Source organism: Magallana gigas, chromosome 9 (genome assembly GCF_963853765.1).
Source record: "Magallana gigas chromosome 9, xbMagGiga1.1, whole genome shotgun sequence".
NCBI lineage: Eukaryota > Metazoa > Mollusca > Bivalvia > Ostreida > Ostreidae > Magallana > Magallana gigas.
Window position 1 is genome coordinate 12,964,584 of NC_088861.1, and position 15,917 is coordinate 12,980,500.

General features: G+C 33.4%; 1 protein-coding gene across 3 annotated transcripts in view; it reads right to left on the bottom strand.

Moving 5' to 3' along the window:
* The window catches only part of LOC105321996 (neuropilin and tolloid-like protein 2), a 28,752-nt gene extending 13,737 nt beyond the window's left edge, over window positions 1–15,015 (bottom strand). The window contains exons 1-2 of one of the 3 annotated variants that reach the window (XM_011420498.4): window positions 14,826–15,015; window positions 2,704–2,947 (exon numbers count right to left, since the gene is read on the bottom strand). In XM_011420498.4, coding sequence (XP_011418800.3) covers window positions 2,704–2,806 — 103 coding nt within the window. In that variant the 5' untranslated portion in view covers window positions 2,807–2,947; window positions 14,826–15,015. Of the gene's footprint in view, window positions 1–2,703; window positions 2,948–9,251; window positions 9,596–14,825 lie in introns of those variants that run through there. The other 2 variants (XM_011420497.4, XM_011420499.4) reach the window with 2 other exon arrangements.
* Window positions 15,016–15,917: the final 902 nt, after the last annotated feature.

The following is a 15,917-nucleotide window of genomic DNA, read 5'->3' on the forward strand; positions in this document are numbered from 1 at the left end:
GTTAGGATGACGATGCCCTGGTCTATATATCAATGATTTATGATTTCACTACCAAAATTTGTTCCTCAGAGAATATAAATATGATAACGGACTATTTCTTTTTAAATTGACATGAGGCAACGAGGGTGGGGGGGGGGAGGGGTGGAGATGGCATTGGCGTTTGGGAAAATATCTCTCCTCTTATTTGACATTATATATTTTTTTAATATCGATGAATACTTCGTCCCCTTCTGCTGGAGTTAAAAACGATGGTAAGAGTAAGTGTTAAGTAGATTAATTATCAAACCCGAAAGAGATGACGAACCTACTCCTTATCATACCAATTCTCATAAATTAGGAATTTTATATTTATCAAAGTCTGCATGTATATTGACTTTATCAACAACAAAGAAAACTTTATTTTTGCTTTTCAAATTTTTGTAGGTCTGCCATCAGCCTTCACAATTTTGAAAAACATGTCCGTTTTTTTAAAAAAGAGGAAAATTAAGACTTGGGTTTTTTAATTCTTCCTACAAGTCATTTTGAACTGCAACAAGTGAAAGGCGATACATGTAAGAAAGTATGGCAACTGTTTCAAAACTCGTAGGTCTGGATAAAAAAAAAAATCCGAGCAAGGTTCAAATCTTTGCGGTAAAAGCTGATACTCATGTATAACATGTCGGTCTCTATGCCAAGATAAATTCTGCATTATACCGTATATAATGTACATGTGCTGAACATCAAAGAACGTCGGCCAATTAGGCAACATTATCTACTGAATAGTGATTTACTCTTTTGAATTTTCGCCTTTTTTTTTGGTAACAAGGGAATAATAAACGGCACATTCACTATAGGTTTTTCTTCTTTGACATTATGAAAACATTTGTCCGTTATCGCGTACTTTTTCGATTGTCGTAATATTTTTACGGCATTACTAAACAGAATCCTTGAAGATGATGGCCATTTATGGTAGGCCAGGATTGATTGGGGTTGATTCTTGTCCGTTTGCCTTGGGAATAGATGTCAGATGTGATTATAGACTCCCTCTCCGGAATAGTGGTCTAATATTCAGACTGTCAGAAAACCTCCAACCAAATAACCTGTATTTGCCAAAACGAAATCAGTTGATGGTTTTTTGGCGGTCGAGAGTTTTTTTGTGGTAAATAGTTTAAGTGTTTCTATGCATACTGCATCTTGCTAACATTGATTTATATATTTCGGTATATTTATATATATAATTCTAATAAAAACAACTTGCATTGATGGTACATCGATGAAAAATGGAATAAATACATATTTATATTTTTTTTTCAAATCGAGTTTGTTATTTAAGATAAATCAATGCCTTTGTACTTTTTTTTCAAATCGAGTTTGTTCTTTAACGAGGCCGAGTACAGAACGAGTACGCACGCTTTCGCGCAGCGTTTGATTTGTATTGTGACGTCATCTTTTTGCTTGGTTGACGCCATGGCGTGATAGTTTCAACTGCAGATATTCAGCGAAATTTGTTGAAAATGGCTCGTTTAATGCGTAAAATTAATGTTATATTGTGGAATAAACATAACTGTCTCGAACTATAAGCTATAGTTGGGCTCGGGTCGAAAACCTGAAGAGGGTTCAGCAGACCTAACCATCTGTCACGTTTTCTTAACCCGCCTAAATATAGCTTAATTCATATATTTCAAGACAGTAACCATGTATTTTATATTAATGACCCTTAATATGTGATGTTATATATTTTTTTATTACTTAAATATGTCTGAATGCTTTAATTATACTATAAAGATCACCTTTTCCGCCTTTCTCAAATAAAAAATAGCCATTATCTGACAAATCTGGGAAATTGGGCATACGAAAATCAACTTTGATAAGACCCCTGGAACAAACCAGGAGGTAAAAGGGTTTTTTTATTTGACCATTTGATGCCTTTTAGCAATAACTTTAATATGTAGAACAGAAAAAGAAATCCCTAGGGCAGAAGTTTAAAAAATGTGCAAAATTGATACATTTCAAGCGAAATTCCATAGGGTCCTATGTTAAAGATTAACAAACTTTGAGATGACCCCCTAAACAAACGGTCTGGTAAATGTTTTATTTTTTAATTTTAAAATAATAATTATATAAATAGAAATTCAGGTAAAAAATTTCATTAAAAAATCTAGGGCAGAACTAATTAGACCCGGCCTCGTTAAGATAAATCAATGCCTTTGTACTTGAGTTTGAAAAGTATGCATTTTCAACATGATGAATACAGATTCACAAATATTGACAGCCACTCGTCACTAACTAATTTCCTTTTTAAAAAGAAAGAAAAGAATAGGGGTAAACAGTCTCTGTTTGGACGGATAAGAAACTGAAAATGGCGTTAAAATTTTAAAGAACTTGTGCCAAATCCTCTTGTCAACATCTGGACAAGAAAATTTGCTCAAAGCAGAGCATTAGCAATGCTCTGGCATCACAAAATTGACTTTAAAAAAGTTGAAATTTCGATACCATTTTTAGTTTTGTGTTCTTCGATTCGTATTTGTTTAAATAAAATAATAATTAAAACCGGCTATACATGTAGTTGAAAGGTTTGCTCTTTCCATGTGCATATTTTTTTTCCATAGTATTGTTCTCCTCTTCAACTTAAAAGTAGCATTAAAGTAATGATTTACTATTGTTAAAGTATAAGTTTAAAAATAAAATTAAGACTAGTGTGATATAAATAGAATCAGTACGTACCCGATGAGTTTTTGATCGGCGGGTGATAATCCCCCATAGGTAATTCAGGCGGCGGCCCAATGGAGGCAACCATCATAGTCTGAACTAATAAACCAAATATCATCTTTCCATTTCAGATCTATATCCGATATATACCACAGTTCATTATCTCACCACGAGTCAAACCTTGGGTCAGCATCTTCATTAAAATCGACCTTGGTATGTGGTCCATTGAGTTATACAAGTTGTCAGTGTTGAAGACGATCTGAAGCGAAAGAAGACGAAGAAAACTGTAATGGCAAGCTCTCTCTCACTCTCTCTCACTCTTTCTTCTCTCTAACGATCAAGATGATAAGCAGTCTTGTAATAGAGTCCAAATGATGAACGAGACAATAAGAGTTCCTAGACGACGTAAGTATTAGACGTGTTAAGAGAACAGAAGAGGAAAAAAAAAACGAAATTTGCGGCAGGCTTAATGATGAAATGTCAACAAGCAAACCAAAAATGCAATTCTGTCAGAAAGTGGAGCGAGGGATCGGAATATACATACAGGAACTGCTTTTTAAAAAAAATCAATATAGAAGAGTAGTAAAGTTTCTGGAGGTGATATTCGTCAATAGGGTCTCTAGCTTGATTTATTGACAACCACCATGCAAAGATATCTGATTACATTAGTTAATAACTCAAGATCACGTTTCTATATGGTGGTATATACATGTACATACAATTCATTGTTTCATTGCAGTTCGTCGGTATTACACAGGCAAAAGTGGCTCGCATGAATATCATATGAAATTCGCATGAAGTTCATGCGAATTCTTCGCATGAGAAAGAGACGAAAAGTAACACGCATGAATTTCATGCGAAAAGGAAATCGTATGGAAATAGTGCGAGCCACTTATTCCTTGTGTATGCAATACTAATTTGCTCTCTTCAAATAATGGAGTACATGTATGAATGACCAAAAAAAAAAAGATATTTAACATCTTAAACTAATTATGTTATAATACTTCTAAATACTGTATGATTATAGATATTTAAACAAGAATTTAGCAAGATATAAAATTTTCTTACCCCCCCCCCCAAAAAAAAAATAAAATAAAAATTACATTTTCTCTTTTTTATAGTCTTTGACACAGTTCAGCATATCATGACAAACTCAATCATCTAATAACTCAATTAATTTTTCATAAAGCTTTGATAGTTGAAAAACTTGAAGCACACAATGTCAAGTAAGAGTGTATGATATACTGTGTTTAAACATTAAAATTTCGTTCGAGATATCTTTTATCTTGTTGCTGCAAAATTTATATGTTCCGCTTACATCAAAAGCGGGTTTTTAAAGTATATAGAAATAAAAGGCAAAGAGCCTTATACTGATGAAGCAGGCAAGCCGAATTGCATCAATCATTATCGGATAAAAGTTAGGTACCTTTTGGTTCTGATATTAAAGAAGCACTTTTGCATGACTTTAGTATAATGCCAACAGGAAAGATCAATAATTTTCCAACAGGCCTAATTACTGAATAATTGGGATAATAATTTCCGTTGAGTATTGTTCATCATAAACCACGCATCTTGCCTGGCTCACGCACTAGAGAAGCATCTTATATTTAATAATCGTGATGATACTCTGCACGATAATTTTAAGGAACAGTATTCATGTCAATTTGTAATTTCATTCAAAGCCAAAATGATTGACGAACATTATTTTTGTTTTAAAAACAGTTTTAACGTCCGAAATAATTAAATTTTGCGATAGCCGATTCTTTAAAGAACAAAATTGTTAATGAGCATTTACGATATATACGTTTTTAATTATCTATTTGTATTTTATTGTACATGCCTAGCATGCTTCTAATTATTATTCAGTAAATATTTTATTCGCTTCCCAAATAGTCAAAAGCTTAAACTTAAAAACCATAGCTTCATGTGCCTCGCGACTTCCGCTTAATTTGACACAACAACGATGTTCAGTAATACCCCATTGTTTGAAGTGTGAATTAGAAAAAAATCCTATTGACCTGAAAGTAACGGAACCAAGAAAGCTCCCTCCCCCCCCCCCCCCTCTCTCTCTCTCTCTCTCTCTCTCTCTCTCTCTCTCTCAACACCGCTTTTTAAGTGCCCTGTCTTACACATTTCCAAAGTGCTAGACACCCCCAAGCTTTTCACACCACTTTGAGGGTAAGACTCTTTATAGGGTTTACAGTACATTGCCATCAGTCAAGTCCACATTTCTCAGAACCAATCTGACAAGTGTCGAACGAGCGACACAGAATAGTGCCTGAAGTCTCACAACACATAAGAACCATGCAGATATCGTGTTCTTCTCAGTATAAAAAAAAATTGCCATTATACAGTAATAAATGGACATCTTAATGAATGCCTATAAGTGTAGAATGGTTAGATAAAACACTTTGATGCCACTTAAGCACATCCATAGCACAAAAGCCTTGGAACAAATTTCAATTCCTTGAACTTCATTTCTCAATCTGTAATTTTTTACTATTTCAAGACGACACAAAAGCTTAGAACGTCTTGCAACACTGCTATTGCAGCGTATTGTATCTAGCTTGTATGACATTTGGTGAAAATTAACTATGATTGTATTTTTTTGTTTATATATATTCAAATAAATTTGAATAAAATATAAATAAGCACGATATTTGGTTATGCACTTGATTTAGTGTAAGCTGAGTTTCAACCGAAAAATCTTTAAATAAACACACAACTTGATGTAATACATTTAAATGCATTGCATATAATATCCTTCACCTGTGTTAATTTGTAAAAATTCTTAACCTTAATCGATTTTTATTTTTTTTGTCTTTTCCAATTTTTTTTTTTATAAATGCAACTTTATATTTTTATGGATTGCAACTTTAAGTGGAAATATATTTATCTGCAAGTACATGTATACGCATACCCTGTATGAGAAACTTTTCCGATGGTTTTGATGACTCTTGAGTCGCTCTTCAGGGGTCAAGATTAATATTGGAGACCCCACCAAAAGAACATACATGTAGATTCAATGAGTTTAAAAACTTTATTCAAAACTTTAGAAAAATTAAAATCGATTAACTTAAAATTTCTGAAAAATAGAACGAAATTCCTTAAAATAGCCGATCTACAAACACTACTTCATCTTCGTGTAAATGAGATATTTAATTGTGTTTGCGAGAATAAAAATTCTCGATTATAAAACTTGGCATTTGAAGTGAATTGCACGAAAAGATTAAATACTTATTTTTGTCCTTCAATTTGCCAATACACTTATTAGGTTTACTCGAGCAAGAACTTAGAATTTATTTCAATTATTAGCTTCGATACCACCATGAAACGAGTGGAACGAGAATGTCTATTCATGCCAAAACAAATAAGTATTGATTTCCTTTCAAATACACACACAATAGTTGAAACAAAAGGCTGATTTCAATATCAGAGAGAGAAAGGGAGAGATAGAAAGTATTACAAATGTTGCGTAATTCTACAGGACAGGAATAATACAGTGGCAGACTGTAAGATGGGCCGACACAGAACAAGCAATAAATCCTCGGAACAGACAATGATAGTTATGATAAAACTCTAGATAAAACAACGACTCTATTTCAGACTTCTATTATGAGTTTTCTCAAAGTTTTACAAAGAGACATGTGTTGTTTGTTTGATGAAAGATAAAATTGACTTGCACCAGTGCAAAAAGGGTATTAACTGAATCTACATTTTCAAGGCTTACTTGAGAACGACACAGCATCTGTTGGACATTTTATTAGATATAAACATGTTACATTGACGACAGATCGAGAAGAAGACAAAACTTTGACATCTAAGAGATGTGTTTTAATTACATTTTATCATTTAGTCTAAATCTTAATGAAACCGGCTTCAAATGAAGAAACCTCCAAATTTGGCTTATGATTTTGTCAAAAATGTCAAAATGTATTTAAAAAATCGGAACTCCTGTTCTGGTATTGTATACTAATTCTACCAATTTACACGTATCAACATGTAGTACCAATTAGTCTTCCGAGATGTCATTAAGTTGCTAGTTAAATTTCGGAAATTGCAAACTTTCTTGAAATAATAGATGATAGAGGTTATATGCATACCATACAGTCCATAAACTTAGGGATCTGCATGTACATTTGATCTCGTATCTATTTTGACTAATGCAATTTGCAATTATATCACTATACACGGCATATTGTATTTCAATGAGTTTCTTTATCAAATTTGCAGTGAGAATGGTCCCAACTTTATCGTAATATCTATGACATTCAATTACATAACAACAGCTAATAATATCACCTCTTCTGATAAACATCATGAAGTTGCACCTTCAATCGCGTTTGCAGGCCCGAGATTGATAAAATATTTGATAAAAGAGCATTTCAAAACATTAGTCTTAACTGTTGTCTTTCTGGTTTTGTTTTTTTGTTTTTTGTTTGTCAGACATTCTGTCCCAACTTTGTTTTACAGACTGTTTTTCTTTATGGTATGGTGAATTGATTTGAAACTTGCTGTTTAGCCTCATAATGATACACTATACAGATCATATTTGACTAGTTATTTTTATCCTAACGTATTTAAAGGAATATTTTTCAAATGTTGCTCGAATTTAGATCGGGTTAGAGCTACACTCGAATGGTGTTCCACTTAAAACAAGGTGAGCAAGGGGAGAAGATGCATTTATCATGCAGACCCTACTGTACAACCACATGTACGCCTGACACAGCAAGTACTTCTTATCAAGTTCGACTACACCTTGCAGATCTTTATTAATTTTTTAACGTCCCTTATAAAATTATGTTTATGATGGGCCATGCAACTCAATTGTAAACTTTCGAGTACAAAAGCCTCCAGAATTAAGGACCAGTGCTATTTTTTACTGAATAAACTAAAGTATAGCCTTGTAACAAATATCACATTCGTATGTTTCTCGTAACGATAGACAAAGGAGTTTTGATTCATATATGTACATATCATACAGATCTTGAATTTGGGGAGTTGCATGTAAATCTGATATCATACTTATTTTGACAAACTGTGTAGAATGATTTGCGAATAATGCAATTTGCAATTATATCATTATACACAGAATATTGTATTTTAAGGAGATTCGTTATCAAATCTCCAGTGAGAAAAGTCGATCCCAATTGCATCTTAATATCTATGACATTCAATTACATCACAACAGCTCTTAATACCACCCCTTGTGATAAATATTCCGATGGCTGCACCTTCCACCGCGTCTGTAGGATTGATAAACATTTATCATGAATATACGGGCATTCTATTACATACAATGTAAGTCTCAGGGTATACAAAAAATTGCAAAAAGTACCAGCAAACATCATCAATAGGCTATATTTATTCTATATTTTGAAATTTCCTTATGTGGAAAGCCTTTTAATGTTGCATATTTGATTGAATTATCAGAATTAGATTAGAGTTTCAAGAATCCTTCTATTGAAATTTACGTCGAGCCGCAAATCAATAACTCTCCAATTTGGAAAAACTATAAAGGGAAACGAAGCTGAATATTTGCTCCATGGAAAAACTCTCACTTTTTGTTCTTCAACAGTTGTAATAACATTTTGGTTTAAAATTCAGCAACATATTGACTTATTTTTATTTTATTATTTTGACATTCCCGATTTTTTATTTCCTTTGCTTGCTTGTCAAAACAACGTGTTTTATGCAACTATTCTTACAAAGAAAACTTGACACATACATTCATGTATAAAATATGAAACCAACCGTCACGGAAATCGGGACGTGTCCCTCGTGATTTGGCAAAAGAATTAATTTTTTGAAAGAAAAAAATAACACTCTAACTCTATGGAACGTGACTTATTCGGCATTCAAAACAATAGTATCCTCTTCGATGATGATGGTAATAGGATATAATTACTGATAACGAAGAACAATCTTGGGCATCAAATTGTTCTGGATTTGCATGTGACTTGTGCAGGTTTTTTTTATTATTATTGGCATGAATCATAGCAAAAGATGGCAATGTATTTTGATGATTTAATTACACTGTTTCACGAAATCATGATGTTTTTGTATTAAATGCATGAATAAATTAGCAAGCAGATGGTATGGTGTAAAAAGGGTAAAATCGACTAAGCTTATTGAGAGAGAGAGAGAGAGAGAGAGAGAGAGAGAGAGAGAGAGAGAGAGAGAGAGCTAGGGAAAAAACCAAAAACAACCAAATCATGAAAATTTAAAAGAAAATCGTACAGTCTTCAACAACCTATCTTATCATAAGAGATTATATATGTCGGCTGCATGCGTAACGTTGAGTTCAAATTAAAACTTTGCCCTAAAAGGCAGCAAATATGTCAGACATTTTGGTAAACCTGAATTTAAAAAGCATAACTCAATTAATGAAATTTAGTTTATGATACAAAGCTATTCGATTAGTGACTCTATGCGAGTGTTTGATACCAAGTTTCGTCAATTTCTAACAATAACATCCTTTAAAAAAGAAAGTCAGTTCTTGTAAAGAAACAAGCTTTCGTCCATGTTTCTTATACCAGTTAACCTTTAGTTTAAAAGCTTACCTCGCAATAACGCGGTATCTGTTAGGATAAAGTTGGTACATGGACGTCTATAGTCCCTTCAATGGTTCTCAGTCAATTTGTTAACTGTACGGTATATACTGTCTGACTATTCTATCCTGCTACACACGATCAATTTTTCACTAAGTCTAGACGAACCACCTTGAACCAAAAAAAACCAACAGCCATCCCGATAATTTGTTTGACACAACATATCAGTCCTCCTTACTGTAACAGCTGACTCGCGGTGCATTCTGGGATCAATCGCTCAATGTACAGATGTACATGTAGATTTTACAAACGCATTACTGGTGCATTAAAACACATATTTCAAATCACGTCTTACTTCTTTTGTATCCATAAATGTCATAATTTCAACACACAAAAAACTGGGAATTTCCGAATATTTATTGGGGATCTATTTTGCTAAAGAAGATTGTCGGTTGCAGCAAAAGGTTTTGTTTTGTCTTGCCGTCTCTTTTTCCGTACACCAATACTTTAATAGTCGATTATATCTTTAGGACCTCTGTCGCAAAATAAACTAGTAATATTCTGAGCCATGGTAGGTTAACACTTAATGTTTGGCATGCATGTCCAACTTTGAAAGTCCTTCCGAAATTATTCACGTCTGAGCTCTAGATTCTGTGTTTGTCTGGTCATCTGAAAACTAAAACATTCTAACTATACTCGACCGGGATCGCACAACATAAGAAGACATATTCGATCGGGATCGGCGTATATTTTTTGTAACATTTGGTAGAAGTGGAATTCTTCGAATGATCAATAACTTAACTGACGCGTGCAATATAGCAACATCTTTATTCATTATAATGATCCTCATCATTAATTCTTTAATTGCCTATTTTCGGGCGCATTTGCTTTTAGCAAACACAATATGTTTTCTTTTACATGTTTGCACATGACATCAAAACATTTTGCTATTTATTGATAAAATAACTAGCCATGCAGTTTAAAATGTGTTTAGTCTACTATAAATCAAGGATTTATAGGAAAAACAGGGAAAAAATCAAGCCAGACTTCGAAAAGATATAAAAGATCCATTTTCCTTATAGGAAATCGTGTTGAGAACAAATAAAGTTTTACCCAGCATCTGTGTATTTAAGAAAAGATTAGGTGGGATCGACTGGTGAATAAAAAATTAGCTTTGTTCTTGAACAGTATAAGTATATCTTAAAACAGGATCTAATCAATATTAAAACAAACACAAATTGCAAAGCTTGGTAACAGATTCCCCAACTCATATCGTGAGTTTTGTCTTTGTGTCAACTACAAATTATCGTTGGCTGCATGATGAATGAAGAGTTTCATTTTAATCGCTCTTTGAAAATTGCTATTCAATAAAGAAAAGGAAGAAACATTCCCCATAGGAGAGTCGTATTGTCACTTCGTTCATTAGATAATTCGTACATCATCTGTCTAAATTACGGGAGATTGAATGAGAAACATGTCGTTTATTGGACTGATAAAACATTAAACAACAAGGCTTGTATTTTCTTGTGAGCGCTCCATAAGAATTGGTCTTAATTTCCTCCGCTCTTCTAGCAATCGACAACTAGCAAACATGGTGCTAAATGTGACATCAGAACAGAGCGACATAGCTTTACATGCAAAGAAGAAACTGATGAAGAATTCCCAAACTCTGAGTATTTTAGAGAACAGTTTTGCACATGTGATGATAAAACTGCATATATTCGACTGTAATGATTACAAATATCGTATTACACTATTCAGAAGCTCAACGGTTTTTTTCTACCTAGACAGAAAACTTTCCCATTATAAAGATATGATGCCGAAAGACAATCCTTTTTATGACGATCTCTTGCTGAAGATATATGGTTTAAATCTCGTGATCTTCTCACCGCTTTTTTCAGCCCAGGTTTAAAACATTTCAGAGAAAACGATACATTGAGTTGCATGAATGAATACGAATGAAAAAAATATACCTAGTATATACATGTACCACCAAACTGAGAAGTCACAAAAAAGAAAAAAAACAGTTTACAATTTGATGCAAAACCTTCGATATGAAAAAAAAAAATCAATATAACTTAAGTTAACTAGTACTAGACTATATATTTGTTTGTGTGTGTGGGTAAGCGTTTCAAATGGACTACACAATCAGATTTTTTTAATACTGTTTAACAGGGGTTTTTGTTCAAATCGATTTTTCTTCATTAATTCATGATGGTCCCCTATTGTGTGTTTTCTTTCTTTCTTTGTTGTGGAAAGAGACCGTTTTAGACAAAAGAAACCGATTGTCCTCGGTCTCAGCTCATTTTAATTTTAAAATAGAGTGAATGGAAATCTCAAGTTCTCTCGTTATGCACGACAAATACAGAAATTGTCCTAACCACGTTAACATATCCTTGTACGAAAAAGGAAGAAAACGGCTTGGAGAAAAAAAAATCCCGATAAACACTGATACTGTATTTTTCTTTACATGTACGGATAGCAAATTTTCTTAAATTGAACTGCAATCCAACATAAACGGAAAACGAGTTCATTGATGTTTGTTGATTATCTTGATGGATTAAAGTGTATTTTCCCGAACACGTTATTTAGAACCATTTACATAGAAGACACAAAAATTATGGCAAATTGATATTTTTTTTAAAATAAAAATATTCATTAATCAAACGAAATTGAATATCGATTTTTCGATATTATACATATAAATCCATATTTTTTAACATTACGAAAAAATGGTTGTAGCGGAAAAACTCAACCATCACATGGTCATTTATTTTTTTTCGTATAACACAGCAAAATGAACAGTTTTATATTTTTGTGACGCTTGCAGAAACTTCAGGTTTGATACTGTTAGTTTGATTAAAATCAAACCTTCAAGTTCCTTAATTATTTTGATGATGACCGATTTGAAAAGGTTTGATTTTAATCAGACTGAAATACTGTAAAATGAGTATCATTCTTTAATTATAGCTCGTAAATAACCAGTTGATAACGAATCCGCGACGACTAATTTCCTTATTTAGTGATTCAGTAACAGACAATGAAACTGGTATCAGCATCAGTTGCTCGCGTATTTTTAGCACACGTATCACATTTTACAGTATTTCCATTGTAAAACAATGCTTAGCACAACGACCAGTTAAACGAATTTGCACGGTCAGAGAAATGAATTTGTGTATTTTACAATTTAGTACAATTATGTAGGCTCCAAGTAGATGGTCAACATATTACTCTTCAGATCTACCCGAAACTTCTCGATATAATTTGTTTGGCTATAACTATTATTTAGTAAAGAAAAATTCTATGTATTTTTTAGCTTTAAAATTCAAGTATTATTTAGTAAAGAAAAATTCTATGTATTTTTTAGCTTTAAAATTCAAGTATTTTCGTAAACCTTTATACAAAGCTCTTCTTTCAAAGGAGATCAATACAGTCTATCAATGACCACAATCATATTAAGCACTCTTAATAAATAATATTTCTTCCAAACATAAGGAAGGAGAATAAACGATGAAACAATGACCGACAACTGCAACTGAGCTCCATACAGGAAGTTGATGACTGGTCGTGACTCTTGTCGTCTGCTGTTTGGGGAGCCCCCGTCAGACATGATTAAAGATTCTTGGCTTCAATTATATGGACAATAAATTGCTTGTCATAGAACGTTCGGCGCGAATTCCCCAAGAACAGAACCCCCGTATAACGATAATACACCATTCTTTGTTTGCTAAGGGAGGGCCTCTTTTCTGTGGACTTATCATTCAGACAAAATGTTTTCTGTAGCTTGAATGAAGCATGATCTCATCAAAGCTTTCACTTCCAGAAAAAAACCAAAGTGCTTTTTTTTAAAGCGCGGGGTTTAATTTCGAAGTGCTATAAAGGACAATTCTGCATTTAAATAACATTGCATGCTGTGCTAGGAAATTAGAAGTTTTTTTCCAAATTCAAGGAGTTGCTCAATAAGGCAGACTATTGCAAAATGCACCATACCCTGATTATATCTTTTCGTATTTAGAAACCTATTGTTTGTTGTAACCCAGGCGACTTGTGTCTATACAGATTTGCCGTCTTACAGACGGCAATCCCTTCACCCGAATGAATAAAAACTGAGATAGCATCCCCCATATTTTCGCCAGATACATTGTTCTCTCCGGATTGCCATCGGTAATCCTACAATGATTGCTGTACGCTATGGAGTCTGCATCAGTTTATGTCAAACCTCAGGAGTGAGTGAAAATTAAATGTTCCCGTTGAGCTACTTTTGATGAGTAATACCGGCCCATGCAATGAGATTATAAATGAATTGGGGGAAATGACATAATTTGATGATGAAATAAAAGTGCATTGTAGTCAAAGCTAGATTTTCCCAAAAGATATTCATTCAACGATACTCATACTCTCTCTCTATCTCTCTCTCTCTCTCTCTCTCTCTCTCTCTCTCTCTCTCTCTCTCTCTCTCTCTCTCTCTCTCTCTCTCTCTCTCTCTCTCTCTCTCTCTCAGATAAACATATCAAGGAAATATGGTTGAAAAAATATACCAAAAATAGACTCTCCCAAAAGTTATTCAGTCAACGGTACCCCCCCCCTCTCTCTCTCTCTCTCCTCTCTCTCTCTCTCTCTCTCTCTCTCTCTCTTACATATTAAGGAAATGTAAAATGAAAACTTAGCAATTAACAAAAATAGCAATCAAATTGAGCATGTTGTGAATGTTTTAGTGTCAAATGAGTTAACGATGCGGTAGTGGTTCTGAGTTGTAAGGCTTAACTGCTGAATATTTTATCCTTCCGGTGTATTGTGAACAACGATTACTAGAATAAAATGACAATGAAATAGTTTGCAAAAAATATACCTTTTTTGTAAACAAAGTCAATAAAAGGAATAATTCTGACATTGCTCAGGAATTTCACCTGCCAGGTGGCAATTCTTTACAAATTTTTCAATTAATATTTCATGCGGTATTCCAAGCAATACGTTATGGCATTGTTAATCGGGAAATTGGGCCCTATGATTATTGCTTGTTTCATATAAGAGATGACTTTGAACAATAAACAATGCAAGGAAAAACACCCCCCCCAAAAAAAAAAAAAAACAAAAAAAAACCCGACTCTAAAATTACATATATGTAAGTGCACTAAACCATTCAAACTTTTTACGGCAAATTTCGTTGCACTTCTAAAAGAATTCTTGATCCGTATAGGCAGTTTTTGGTTATGAATAATATGCAATATTACGGCCTGAGCAGCGAACTGCAACGTGACAAAACAGTTATTGCATTTGTTCATCGTTTAAGTGTTATTAGTACTATTATTTTGATAAAGAGGTTTAGTAAATAATATAGGAGGGATTGTTTAAATGCTAGACCGAACATGAAATGGTAGAACAAGTACAGTGTATGGTGAAACAAGCATTTATTAAAATTTTACAAAATACTTGCTTCTAAACAAATAGAAACCAATGGTTAAAAACCCACATACATAACCTTATTTAAAAGAAATATTCATCATAACTGAAGCATTGAAAGTTCTTTGACAAACAAAGAGTGAAAAATAATGACAAAAAATTATACAAAAACTGTAAATCACTTACTTCATAATTCTCAGTTTTCACAAACCACCAAGATATTTACTTTAGGCACAAAAAAGTGTGTGAAATCCAATTATCCTAAATTCTCTATGACGGCAAAGAGAGGGTCACAAATTTGGGTCCAGGATTTTTTTTTACGAGCTTGATAATCAAATTTGCTAGAGGATAATTTTTTTGCGTTTCACAAGTCTAGTGATTGAGATGAGCCAAGAGCGCTTATCGATTGGACGTAACGATGGAAGCCCCCTAAAATGGAAAATGTTTCGGGAACCACTTGCACTAAACAAAAGGAGCAAAAAGATATGTGTTTGGTCGGTTTTACAGGCTGTGTCTGGTCGAGGCCTATATTGACATGCAAATTATAAGTCTCCGGAGGAAATTTGACAGATACGTGCTAGACTCGGTCGTGTGATGCGTTTTTGCAATTTATGTCAAACGTTGATACCCATGTCCATTGAGACATTATACATCAATTTACACGTATACAGTATCACCCATTTTGAGCAACCATAAGCATAATGTTTATACCTACTGCAAAGTGCTTTATAAGCACAACGAAGATACTTTAACACATAATAATATGTACATTTTCTGTATGTAAATTTTATCTGCATATTTTTTTGTAAATTCCATATCCGTATGCAAAGGTCTTTATTTGAAGAAAAGCTTTCATAAATAAAGGCGATTACAAATCTGCCTGGTCTCAAATATTATTCTAAAATCAATAATAACAAAAGAATGCGCGGATCTAAGAAGGCGGGACTGGGGAGTGTCGGTTTGGTCAGAACCCCCCCCCCCCAAAAAAAACTGGAAAAAAATTGTCGAACTTTTTAAATTCCTATTTTAATGAAGTTAAGGAAAAAAAGGCCTCAGACCCTCCTTGCAAACAAAATTATCCCTTTGACTACCCCCCCCCCCCATAATACTCGAAGAATGATTCCTTAAAATATTTCTTAATAAAACTCTTGGATGAATTGCTAGAAGTAATACAGAAATATACTATACAGGTCAAGTAAGTAAGATATAATTAAAATAGATTTAGTAAAAATTTACTGGAAAACTTTCAATGTAGAATTGATATTGATTTGGTTTTAT